The sequence below is a fragment of the Neolamprologus multifasciatus genome, chromosome 2 (assembly GCF_963576455.1).
Source record: "Neolamprologus multifasciatus chromosome 2, fNeoMul1.2, whole genome shotgun sequence".
Taxonomy (NCBI): domain Eukaryota; kingdom Metazoa; phylum Chordata; class Actinopteri; order Cichliformes; family Cichlidae; genus Neolamprologus; species Neolamprologus multifasciatus.
This window is the reverse complement of record NC_140440.1, coordinates 29,154,154-29,168,333: the sequence shown is the minus strand read 5'-3', so window position 1 is coordinate 29,168,333 and position 14,180 is coordinate 29,154,154. Positions and strand designations below refer to the sequence as shown.

The window sequence follows — 14,180 nt, the reverse complement described above, 5'->3', positions numbered from 1 at the left end:
CTCCGGAGACATTCACAGAAGTTAATTTTGATTCTAAATGGGCTGAAGGTGTAGATGTGAATGGTTTACTGTCTCTCTGCGTCTACTGTGCATCATTTCTCTCAGCCCATTTCAGCTGGGATGGGCTTCAAGAAAAAGCATAGACTGGATTGGATGAACGTTGACTTGTGACAGCTCCATGGCAGCTGACAGGCAGAGATCGACTCTATATTAAGTTGTTTATTTGGTTTTTAAATGTGAAATCCACTTAAATTTACACGTAATGAGTAAAAGCAAAAATAATAATAGTTATAAAATATAAAAGACAAAAAATAAATAAATGTTAAACACAGTCAAGTTAAATACCTTTTAAAATCACAGAGTATTTCTATTTCTAATTTTGGTGATAATATTTATAAATGCTGAATCGGGTGTTTGCAGACAAAGCTCATTTCATCAGCGGACGAAGACCAAGTGCCTTCATGTGTTCTGAGGGTTGTGGGAGGGGTTGAAGGAGGAGTGTGTGTGCATGTTAGCATGTGTGTGCGCGCGTGTGTTTGCCTACAGAAAGAAGCAGAACAAGCTTAGCGTGTCTGGTCTGCGTGGTGGGGAGCTGTCCATTGTCACCGGTGCTGAAAGTGTATTGCTGCTTCCCCACTTAAAGGGGAACGCATTTGATAAAGAGGAGGAAAAGAAAGAGGAAGAAGAAGGACAAAAGAGTTCATGAGACTGCTTCATTACTGCAACGCCACGGGCTGTCCGCAGAAGGAAGTTTCATGGAAACTTGGAATGTAAGAGAATCTCTAATAAGCTGTAGTTGTCTTACTCGGACACCAAATTTTACTTCCTCAACACACCTTCTTTCTCTCTCTCTCTCTTCCTCTCTTCCCTCTCTTTCTCACTCTCACTAAATGCACATCTCACTAATTTGGACACGCACAGAGGTGAGCTGGAGAAGGCAAAGAACGAGCGGGGGAGGGAAAGCAGAGAAAAACAGAGGGAGATCACCATTTCTCCTTTCCCCTCCAGCTCAGGAAGACGGAAGGCGACGTAGTAAGCCTCTATCTTCTGCTCCTTTTGCCGGTGTTGGATACATATACTAAGAAGAAGTTGTATTGATCTGAGAGTGCTGCTACTGGTGGTGCTGACTTGGACCTGGAAACCCCTGTCCTGCTCTGGCCCTGCTCAGCCTGCTGCATCCCGGGTCGCTGTCAGGATGACAGGGTGTGCAAAACGCTGCAAGCAAGGCCTTGTCAAGTTTGCTGTGACCCTTCACAAACTGGTCACTGGGACTCTCATCAAAGGTACGTATGTGCTTGAGCCATGGCTATATTCCTAAGTTCTTGAATTTGCACAAGTTGCTTGCTCAGAAAGTGGGTGCTGCAGACAGTGATAGTGTTGCAGGAAAGCCTATTAGCACACAATCAGAAGTGAAAGTTCAGTCCACTTCATCGTTCATCTTCAGCTCGTGCAACTCTTTTCTTCACTCTCTGCGGCGTCTACTCTTGTCTGCTATTGACCTCGTTCTGTTCAGTATGTTCTCCACAGGGGGGGGACTGAAAAAGACAGAGATGAAGGGAGTAAGCGACTAATAGAGAGGAGAGATAAAGTTGATACAGAACAGAGAGTGTGTGCGAGTGTGCTCCTGTGATAAATGTGAGTAATAAAAAGCGTCGGTGTGGCAGCGGAGGGGAAAGGAGTTGCACACACACGTCGAGAGGAAACGAAGGGCTTTACTATTGTGATTTATTAGTGGTTAATATGTGTGTATGTGCTTGCATGTTTCTTGTGTCTTCATGTTAGTGGCCTGATGTTTTTGTGTGCTCGCGTATGCAGCATTAAAGCGATCCATTTTACTGCCGAAGCAGGAAAGCGGTGCAGGCAAAAGGCACACAGAGCCGTGCTTCAGAAACTGTTTGCAGCATAGCAGCTGCTTGAAGGCACACGCACAAGCCTCCTCAAATGCACACATACACACAAACATACACACACTTACTGTATAATACTCTTTGAGCCAGCTGAAATTGTTTCTGGTGGGATGGGAAATTTCTAAGAATTCAGTGAAACACATACAGTAGATGCACAATAGGCTTACTCAAATGCATGCACGCACACACTCACAAACATGTCTGTGGATGGCTCAAGCTTTCAGCCACAGTGGGTAGAATTGCCCTCAAGGTCTCACACACTCATAACGTCATGAAGGAGCTTCTGCTGAGGTTTGGTTGCATAACAAATCAGTCTTTAGAAGACAAACCAAAAAGAGCAACCAGCAGCAAACATAAAGTGCTCCCCTGTCATGCTCACAGGAAATAAAATGTACACCGAGCAGAAAGTAATCACAAACATACACAAATGAGCACATATATTTAAAAAAAAATACACATGGCACAAATACAGAGCCAGTACAACACCCACACAGACAAAAAGGAAATGAGCTGCAGGAACCAGAGATCTGGCTCTGCAAAGGGTTCATACGCACACATTGTGTTAACTGAATATGAAAAGAAGATGTGATATGAAGTGGCAGATGAACACCATGAACACTGCAATACTAATTACACCTAGGCTTCGTGTTTGAGCTTTGATTTTCTGAAATATTTTTCCTTGAGTGCTGGGATCCATTTAAGATCACTTTCACAGTCTGCATCAGAAACTGGATAGTTGTAAACTGGACGGTTATGAAGCCATTTGGAGAAAAAGGAAGTAGAGTCTAATGTAATGCAGTCTCATTTGGCTAATGGTGCTTAATTGTATCTGAAATTTTAATATTTGTTTTCTTTTTAAAGATCAGAATTTTAAATAACTGTATGTGCTGGTGATTTTAGGGTAAACTCCAGAAAACCAATGCACTACCATTGGGGGACTTTTACTGTGTAGTAATGTCTCCTACAGATTCTCAACTTATAAGCATCCACAGCTTGTTAGCTCCATGTACTTATTTTCTCTTTCCTTCTTTAAGAGCAACTAATACTACCAAAAAATACAGCTGTTACCTCTGCACAAGAATGCTCCACTGATCAAAACTCATAAATTCAAAGATCAGATCAGTATTTTACTCTCCCTTAAGAATTATTCGTGATCCGTGAAGTAAAACATATCATCTACTGAGATATTGATCCAGTCATCCATCCATGCAACCATCTGTCCATCCATAGCAGCAAAGTCCTTTTCTGTTTTTTTTTTTTCTGAGATGCTGATAGTAAAAGGGGACTAGGGTTATTACTTTCTGCAGCCAGGAGGCCTGACAGTATTTTCAACACTTCGCTGTAAGTTACAGGCTCTTTTCAGATGACCTTTAAGAGTCAGCATTTTAGGACACTTTAAGAAGACAGTAATAAGCTGCGGGGGACAGAATAGTTTGGTCCTCTCACTGGTAACATGATTTTTATACCAGTTTTTTTTTTTTTTAACCAGTAGCAGCATGGCTTTGGAAAGAGAAAATACTTCAAGTGTTTAAATGTATTGAAATGAATTGTAAACACGGGTTTGCTAAGGATTTAACTCTGTAAAGGCTTTCAGAGCAGCACTGACATCTGCTGGTACCTGTGGGAAAATATGAGTTTACGGTGGGGAGAAAATAACATTACATTAAATCGCTAAATTCATGAGTGGTTGTCATCAAATCAGTGGCAGCAAAGCTCACTAAAGCATTTATGCTTCTGATGTTGCTAATCCCATTTCCCTTTTTTGAAATTCATGGCACAAATGTGTTTTGTTATTCTGCAGGAAGACAGGAAAGGGACATTAAGGACTGGGATAAAATAAATAAAATATATATGCAAATCTGTCCTTTACATCTGAGTAGGACTTTTATGACAGGCAGTGGAGCAGAATTACTTAAAAATTCTCTCTTTTACCATAAAGCTCTCTGACTAAATCAGACTCTGAGCTACACAGCAGCTGAAGTCAGGTTTCTTACTAACTAAATTATAATACCTAAATAGCTTTAAGACCTGTAAACATGCTTCTGAAGAACTAAGTTTATCAAAGTCACTTAAGCTCTTTGACACGGCTGACCTCGAAATGGCAAAACATTATGCATGACGTTAAAGACATGAGATGCTGCTTGTTACATTTTAGATAGATGTAAAGAAAAATCAGCTAAGAATGAATTTATGTAGTTCAAACAATTAGCAGCTCATTGTGTAAATAATTTGTTGAACATGTTTAAAGATTTATAATAATTCACATACAATGTGGAAATTGGACACTTTTTTATTTCCATAAAACTGATACAAAAAATAAAAATGTGAACATAAAATTGCAACAATATAAAAAGAAATAGACACAAGACAATCATAATAAAGCCTCGCCACATTTCAAGCATTCATAAAAACTTTACAATAAGGTAATGTTTTAAAATTAGATTTATAGGACATTAAAGAGCTGCCAGTGCCATCTCACAAGAAAAGGTTTAGTTTGGACAGTGTGCCGGCTCTAACAGCAAAACTGTAGATCCCCTATAATAGTTAGCAGAGCCCCATTTATGTAATTTGGAGTAAAGGTATTTAATGCTTTAGAAAGGCTAACTAGTATACATTAAATAATGGGCAGTAATTGCAGTTTGGCGAGTAGTGGGGAAATATGTTCATGTCCCTTATCAGCTTTAGTAAATAAGTGGTATCTCTTGTGTTTTTCAGCTAAGTTTGTGTCTATGCACCGAATGACAGTTCAATGTGCTCAGTTTTCTTAATGGCCCTACTGGGGACTCCATTGTCCTTAGGTGGACGATGACAGTGTGACCTGGAGGGGTGTGATTGGGAAGAATAGACCACCAGATCTGAACCCGAGTCATGTTTTTTTGGCAAACCTCTGTGCTAACAACAGTTTGTTATGCTCAAACACCAACTGTTAAGCAGAAATGTGCACTCGGCACAACGCCCAGCGTTCAGTAGGCCTTTTGCAGCCAAGTGTGAAGCAGCAGAGATGAAAATCAACACCTTTAAGTTTGGTAACATCTGCACACTGGGTCGGGGCTGCTGCCCCAAGTGAAGGAATTTGAGTATCTTGGGGTCTTGCTCATGACTGAGGGGAGAGTGAAAGGGGCATCTGCAGTGATGGGGACACTCTACTGGTCTGTTTTGGTAAAAAGAGAGCTCAGAGTAAAAACAGAGCTGTCATTTTGCTCCTGCCCCCATCCATGGCCACAATCTCTGGGTAGTGACAGAAAGAATGAAATCAAAGCTGAGGATGCCTCCTAGGTGAGGTGTTTCAGAAATGTCCTGCAGGGACAAAGCCCTGGGGCGATCACATACCATGCTGAACCCAGACAAGTGGCAGAAAATGATGGATGAATGGATGGACAGTGTATACACTGAATATGATGATTGTAGACTGTTGGTTGTGGGTGTGGAGCTACTGCAGGTGGGGAGTGGGCAGCTAGGTGAAAAATATGAAGTGCGATAAAAATTGTTTTTTGTTTTTTTTTTTAAGGTAAAGGTATTTTTTAAAAATTCAATACTGTCATCCTTTATTTAAACTTAATTCAACTATTTTGTTAGTAAGTCATAACAACTGTGTTGTGTCTTGGTAAGTCTCCAGAGAAAGAACAATAAGAGGGAATCATTTAACATCATTAATCATTTAACTATTTGCAGACCAAATTGTTAAAAAAGTTTCTATTTCTCAAATTCTACTAAAAAACGTGCTAACTGGGTTGCTCTAGCGAGTTTAGAAACTTTAATATATCTCTGATGCTGCCTGTCTTGTTTTAGCCAGAGTCCTTTATCTTCCGTGTTTCTTGTCAGTTTTTTAAAAAAAAGTGTCCAAATAACATAAAAAAATTATTAAATTAAAAAAAAACACACTAGTTGAATTTTCTGCTTCCCAGAAATCTCAGCCTCTCTCAAGTTCTGCTTTTTTCTTCTAGCTGCAGGCTGTAAAGACTAAATCCCTTTCATCACTTTGGTTTCCCTCTCAGTTCATCTCTGCCTGTCAGTCACTTTCTGCATAAGCTTCTCTTCTGCTTCCTGTCATCCCTGAAAACCCTGTAAACATCCTGCCAAGCAGCTCCAGGCTGTAAACAGCCTGCTTGATTTCACTTTTTCTTTTCATGCAGCCTGCCCTCTGGTGCTTCCTCCTGGCATACAAAAGCAACCTGCCTGGATGTAGAAATGTGCACTCGGCTGTGGTCTGGGCAAATGCGATGGCACCTGATGGGAGTCATCAGCAAACAAAACCCTGTTTGGTTGAAAATCCCCAGCCACGCAGAGAAAATACTACTAAAAGTCCCTTCTTATCTGCAGGCTCAATAAGGCAAGAACCCCTGAAACTACTTGCTTCTCACAACAAATTGAGCCCAATTCGTGACCTGAATCCAGTCTTTCTTTATGTGCTTTAGAAACAGGAGGGGAAAAGATGTTGGTGTTCACTAATGAGAACAACCCAGCATGATTTTTAGTACCCCGATTATAAATGGCTAATAATATCAGGTGACGAAGACCAGAAATGACCTTTTAAAGAGACCTATGTATTCATGTTGTTGAGAATAGATTCCTTCATATAGATCAGCGTTAAAGAGAATATAGTTTGTGATTTCTTTCAACATTATAATATTTCAGTGTAAGAATACAAAATAGCAAAAAAGGCCCGGGATGGGAACAAAGAACTGAGGTACAGGGCAGGAGGAAAATCAACCCCCACCCCCAAGACAGTAGCAAGAGTTACTGGGGGTGAGGAGCAGACAAAGGGCAAACAGGCACTACCATAAAAGGAGGTGGGGGTCAGGGTGTCAGCACCCTTGGCCACTGTACTAGTGTATTTCCATTGTGGGGGTGTTTACTGTAGGGGGGAGGAGACCAGAGGTTATAACTGTAACTGTTGTGTGGAGTTCTTTAGATCATCCTTTAGCATAGGACTGCATAGGACTGCAGTGTGCTGATCTCCAGATGCATCTGTAAGAATAATGGGTAATAAAAGGATTGTGTAAAACATGGCAGCATCTCAGCGTGATCTCTACCAGGACCAAAAGAATCGCAGAGACCAGTGTTGTCTCAACAATGTTAATGAGTAATATCCATATGTTGTATTTGTGTTTATCAGACTGGACAGCAGAGGGCATCAGGTTACTCTTTCTCTTTTTCCTTTCCAGATTACTGTAACCACACATTCCCACATTGTCAGAGCAGATTAGAGAAAAATGTAGTGTTTAAAGCTTTAAATATTCACTATCTCAAAGTGCTGGCACACGAGGCAGCTTTTCCTTTGATGGCTGATGCATGATGGACAGGGGAGGCGGATTTTCAGACTCAGGGTTCACAGTTGTCAGCCACGGTGACCCAGCTGTGCGTTCCTCATAAGTACTTAATGAAATATTCACTAACTCCTCTTTTTTCCATCAGATATTTGCTCCAGGCTCCCTCCTTCTTTGGGGGGGAAGGGGGGTGGGGGTGGCAACGAGTTGGCTAGTATTTGTATTCAGAAAAGAGGAGGAAAGAGTAAATAAGAACAAAGAGCAAGGAGGAAAGAAAAATGAGAAGATGGATGGATCGATTTTTCCACATGCAAATAAGCCCCTGTGCATGTTTGTGCACATATGCTCTGAGTTGGATATTGATGCGTGTGTGCTCTTATCTCATTAAATGTGCTCTACAACTGCGTGCGTGTGTGTGCGCGCGCGTGCTGCTTAGCTCCAAAATGCTGTCATATCACTTTTAATGTGCCATAGGGGACACGGCGAATATTTAATACAAAATATAATGCATAATAATTCTTATGAAAAAGGCTCTCTGAGGTGGGGATGCCACTCTCCCCCCCCTAAACGCTGTAATCAATCCCCAAGCTGCATACAATTAACACCTCCATCACTTTCATCTGCAGTGAGGAAGGGAACGAGACACAGAAGGGGAGAGTCAATAAGTCAATAGAGTTGTTTGCATTCAGTTCACATAAACCACTGGGGCACTGATGAAGTAAAGAAATAAGACCTGATTCCCTTCAACAAAAATGTCAATTTTATATTTATTTGCACATTTGAATACACTCATCTGCTAACTATCTGCTTCCAGGAATAGCAGGCCGGCTAGTGAAGGCTGAATGTATCTGAGAACAGTAACACCCACAGGCAAGGTGACGCTGTCTGCAAAACATTTATGGCAAATGAAGCAGAAAATATTTCAGCCAAGCTTAAGAGTAAATGGATAAACAGCTTTTGTGTTTGTGCATCTCTCAGTGTTAATGTCCTGTGCAACTTCACGTCAAGCTGCACAGAGCTTAAAGAGCCCTCGGAAATGTGTCATCTGTGTATCGACCCGGGGGGGAAGAAGGTTAGATGGTGTTTTTCACATTCTGACAGGCGACATAAAGTTTGTGGGTGGCGTACGGCGGTGAATTGTTTTGAGAGATGCACTGTGGGACAGAAAAACAGCAGCCATGGCCTTGAGGAGAGACTGTTGTCATAGAGAGAGTCTAAAAGCAGCAAAGATTCACCAACATGGGCTCTTGTTGTTTTCAAACAGTACAACGCGGTTACAGCTGTTTTTAGGCTTGAAAAATATACATTGTTTTTGTTACACATACATGTTTAAGATCATCAAATACATTTTAATATTAGGCAAAGATAACCAGAGTAAATAGAAAAAACTTCAAAATCATTATTTTGTTTTTTAGAGCCATTCAAAGGTGATGTTTTGATATTGATTGTGATGAGCTGGGGTGCTCGTAAGCACGATTACTGAGATTAACAGCACGGTTTAGATAACTTATGGTTCAGTCAGATAAAAAAGTATTTGGACAGTTGCCTCTGCACACCACTACAGAGGATTTTAACTCCCATAATCAAGATGGGATTTAATTGCAGACTTTCAGCTCTAACTCAAGGGGATTAACAAAAGTATTGCATTAATTATTTAGGAAGGCAGTCATTTTTATACATAGCTTTCCATTTTCAGAGGTTTAAAAGTAACTGGACATATGACTAAAAAAACAGTTTCACATCCAGGTGAGGCCACGACTAACTACACAGATAAAGCTTCTGGTGTCACGGCGAGTGAGATGAGCCGTGTGGAAAATAAAGGTGGATCCAAATGCAGGCACTTGTAAAGGTGTGATGGTGGTTTATTAAACACAAAAAGGAAATGGACAAACGGCGAACGGAGCAAAGGCTAAACTAAACTGAGAACAAACTGACTACAGAACACGAACCTGGACATGAATGAGAGCGGGTGGAAACAGATGACGGTAGACTGCAGGGAAACACACGGATGAAGCAGGGTGGAAACACAGACGGACCAGCAACTACACAGACGGACCAGCAACTACAAACACAGAAGACATGACTTAAATACACTCAGGAAATCACAGGGAGATTACACACAGGTGGGAGACGCAGCTGGGAGTCATTAACGAGACGAGGTAAAACTGAACACACTCACATGAGACGCAGACCTTCACAATAAAACAGGAACAAGAAACCATCACACTAAGACGCAGACTCGACATTGAGAGACAGACAGAAAATGACACATGGAACTAGACATATACTAAGCAGACACAACCGAAGAACAAATCCTAAACACAAATAAACAGAAACATGAAACTCTAATAATAAACATCATAATCATCATCATCAACACAACAAGAGAACCAGAAAACAATCCCTGATGAAAAATTAAACCAAAACATTATAAACTCAAAATACTGGGTAGAAACTAACCCAGAACCGTGACATCTGGAGTTGAGTTTAATTGTTGAATTGGCAGCTATTCACTGGAGCATTCAATGTGAGCTCTAAAGACATGTCGATGCAATGAAGGAGGCCTTCGATGTGTTGAAAAACCAAAACAGTTTGGTAAATTCTTAAACAATAAATGTACTGGCTGGCTCAACAGCACTTGTGGAAAAACCATGGGAGAAAAAAGAAAATGTAGTCAATTCAAGAACACTCTTGAGGAGGTAGGCATATGATTGCCAAGGTCTGCTACGAAGAGATCAGTTCATGAATGGAAATATGGGGAGTTTACAAGCAGGTGAAAACCATCCATTGCAAAAACAGAAAGGCCAGATTAGAGTGCTGGAAAACATCAAAAAGATCCTGCATAGTTTTTAAAAGATTTTTGGACTCATGAAACTGAGATTGAACCTAAATGATGGAAAGTGATGAGTGTTTAGTAGGAACTGCTCACGATCATGCTGATAGTAAATATCAGTCTCTGTCATTGCTAAATGCTCTCCCATTAACACCTTCAGTTGCAACACCTCCCAGAACAGTTTAAAACAGCTCCTAATAACCAGCTACAACACAATGTTGCTTTTACATACATAAGCAATGCCCATCTAAAATACCACATAGTATATATATATATATCTATATGTAATAGTATTAGTCAGTCAATAAGACTATCCTACCTACCATGCTTTTTGAATGCTCAAGTCAACTGAGAGAAGCTGTTGATAATTCTTGTTGCATTCACCGCTACAATCGACCCCTTTCTCACACATGTGTGATCAATTTATAGCCTAAGATTGATTACGGTGACTTGAAGACTTTCAGAGATCCTGCTTTGTGTGGCCAGCAGCCTAAATCAGCAGATACTTATGCTGCATTTTTATTTGAACACAGAGCACACCAGCAAATATTAGCTAGCATGATTTTTTTTAAATGAACAATAATAAAATTAAAGTCATGAATTTTCTCCAGTTAACAGGAAAAAAAATGATAAATCCTTCTATTTTTTTATATTTGTGAAGTTATAAAAACAATTTCTTTCACTCCTAGTGTGCTGGTTTTGTAGCAGACATTTTAAAAAGGGACATCTTAAAGCCTGAACAAACACAACTGCATGTCTTAATAGGGGTTATTTGTGTTTTTATGATTTTGGTGAAATGATCCTGATGATGATGATTATGTGGTATGATATAGTCATAGCAACCAAATTACTCCACTGGGCCTTTTATACACTTTGCTTTGTGGTCTGTGTTGGTGCAACTAACACATGCTTGGCTTTGTTAAAGGAAAACCAACATGCGATTGTCTCTTTGCTGCAGAAATAGTCTGCTCTCCGTGGCGCTACACGTCTTTTCCGTGTCTGGCAGGATCGTTGAGCTCGTCTCCTTTGCTTCTCACTTCAGTAAATCAATCTGTTTGTCCTGATGACTCAGATGTCACTGAGCCTGTTAGGAGCCAGTCTTCAATCTTGCTTCCTAATACTGCATCTAACTGTTCTGTCTGTAGCTCTCCTTTTCCTCCTCACCTACACCCCTTCGGCCCTCCCTCCTAGAATTACCCCCATCTGGTCTTCAGAATATCTGCTCCTGTTTGTCTTGCTGTCTTCTTGCCACTTCCTATACTCTTTCCTTCCCTCTGCATTTCCCTCTCTCTCTGCCCTGATCTCTTCTCCTCTGTGCGGTTATCACTATGACAGATTCCATTCAGCCTTCATCTAATAAGACCGGACAGCAGCTAACCAGCCAATTTATTATTCACTGCCTGTTCACCACTTTCTGTGCTTGTCAACACCGTCTGTATGCTGTCAAATGCTTTCTACCTTTCAACTCCACAGTCTAACCCCATGTACTTTTCCTTTGCCTCCATTCATTCACCCAGGCTGCCGTCTCAATCCCATAAAAGGTCTGTTGTGTAATGGTTAATAAATGATGAGAGAAGGGTTGGCTGGCACTCAGAACGATCCAACGAAGCCTGGACAGGACTGAGTAGCAGCACACACGATGTCAAGCTAATGTCTTGGAAGGGTTTGGCACTCGGCCTAATGTGATGAACCTGTTGCCGTTAGTGTTACTGGACTGCAACTAAACAGTCTAGAGTGCTATTTTAGTTTCACTGTATTAAAATGACTAGAAAGCTAATGGCTCAGTTAATTGTTTATTGTTTAAAGTATTTAAACAAAGGTGATGATTTACAGTAGCTCCATTTCTTAAAGAATATCAGCAGGTCAGCTGATCATTAAAGGATGAATGCATGAATTATTCATGTCATCTTTTAATAAGCTTATCCATTGTCACAACATTTTTTTCTCATATTGATGGTTAGAGAGTCATCAAAGTCCAGCACATCCCAAAGATTCTCAGTGGGGTTGAGATCTGGACTCTGCGGTGGTGAACCCATGTGTGAAAATGATGTCTCATGCTCTGCGAACCACTCTTTGATTATTTGATCGCTATGAAATCTGGCACTGTCATCTTGGAATATGCTTGCACCATCAAAGATGAAAAAAAATTCCACTCATGGAAAAAACTGACCATTCAGTTTATCCAGAAACTACACCTCCAGTCCAGGGGAGCGTTCTTACCCATTTCCCTTAGCTGAATTTTTTCTTGGCCTTGCAGTGATTTTTACCCAAGTTAATTTACATGAATGACAGCAGCATCATTACCTTAACACAGACAGCTTTGTGTAACCAGTTTAATCATAGTGATAATTGTTCCCTACCTGAACAGACGAATTATTCCTTTTTCACATGACTACAAAGGGTCCCCAAGAATAACACAATGTTAACCCAGTCTGTGTGCCTTCCTAAACAAGAAATGTTTTGTGCTTAACATAACCAGACTTTAATTCTACCTATGTAAAATCAGAGAGCTGTTTTTGCAGTTTCTGGAGGCAGTCATATATAATTGATGGGTCTGAAACTCTTTTCTCATTCTCCAAAACAAACATTGTATATTTTTTTTTTGTTTCATTTTCCACGATGCTGCTGTCGTATTGAGAAATGGTAGATGTACAAGTGTCATCGCATTGCCTCAGGAATAACTGTCAAGTGGTTGCAATAACTGTGACAGCGACCACTCTGACTGTGAAAGTAAATGTCATTATTTTTCTGCCACCATTTAACGTGCTGACGCCTGGTTGATGACTTTAACCCCTGTCCAATCGATGTCATGACCTTTTTTGGGCAGCAGTTCACAATCGGCTGATGCTGTCTGAGCCCAGTATTTCTTCACTTTCTTCATTTAAAGTTCTGCACAATGGTGACATGACTGCAAAATGACATAGGTTCTTAGCAACCTTGCTTTTACATAGGAATATCAACAAAAACAGCCAGTTAGTTACTTGAGATGAGTAGTTGAACAATCTTATTGAGTCAAGTCCCTACAAAGTCACATCACATCAAATCAGGCTTCAGTTATATGCAGACCTTTGCTAATCTGTGTGAGAGTGCTCATAGTCGGTCCAAGTTGGACCACAATTGCTTGGAGACAGGTTGGCTTTCACCAGGCGACCTCTACCGTCACCTTGCAATCGCCAGTTGTTACCCACGAATTGAGACTGCTGCATGCTAAGTTTCTGACTGCCAAGTTTAGTCACCTCAACTACTTCCAATAAATCTCCAAATGCACAAAAAACTCAATGCAATCACTGGGAAACCACTCATTTTTCCTGGCTGCATGGAGATGTCTGTCCTAGATTTACGCTAGTGTGACTGATTGAAGGCAACACTTAGTGTTGGTGTTCTGAGGTTTAAAAATCAAACCTCCACACTCAAAACAACTTGAAAATAAACACAAGATTTGCCCAGACCCTCTGATAGATATGCACTTTCATTGGAGCTTTCCAAACTGGTTGCAAAGGACAATGTAGAAAAAAATATACTATTTTATAATAGCACTGAAAATATTGCTGGGTACAGATGGCTTGTAGTTGCTGCTGGTTGCTACAAAAAGGAAGCCAGCGGCAGGCAAGTCCAGCAGTTTGATGATCCATCTCCCATCTGTGGACTGCTCCGAAACAATGTAATATTGTCTTTGTTTCCAACAGACAGGAGTCATAACTCTTAAAGTTCTAACTGAGCTGAGTTGAACATGTACATGGAGGTGTTTGCGTCATTGGAGAAGTGATTGATGCTGCAGCTTTTCCCGTGCAGATGTTCTCACTGTTTCTGGGTTTTGGAATTCAAAGATTTTTGAGAAACTTTAATTCAGGCTTTCTTTTCCAGAGGACAAACCATTCTCACTGCAATAGAATAGAATAGAATAGAATAGAATAGAATAGAATAGTCCTTTATTTTGATTATACATGTCTTGTGGGTGTTCCACACTAACTGTTCTGGAATAAAATACGAAAAGTAAGACAGCAGGAATAAATAATAAACAGGACAACTATATACAATCAAAATAAATATATACAAAAACAAGTAAAAGGCTTGAGGGGCTTTTGCCCAAGGTTTTCCAACTATTTTCAAGGTTAAAAATTGACTTTCTATTCTATTCCATTCTGTAATTGCAGCTTGTTTTCTTCATCCTGT

The 14,180-nt window shown here is 40.4% G+C and overlaps 1 protein-coding gene across 1 annotated transcript in view; it reads left to right on the top strand.

Annotated features, from left to right (window-relative positions):
- Nucleotides 1-461: 461 nt before the first annotated feature.
- Nucleotides 462-14,180, top strand: part of kcnip1a (Kv channel interacting protein 1 a) — a 46,605-nt gene continuing 32,886 nt past the window's right edge. Inside the window, exon 1 of the mRNA XM_085134652.1 lies at nucleotides 462-1,283. Within this exon, the coding sequence (XP_084990778.1) occupies nucleotides 1,196-1,283 (88 nt within the window). The 5' untranslated portion in view covers nucleotides 462-1,195. The remainder of the gene's footprint in view (nucleotides 1,284-14,180) is intronic.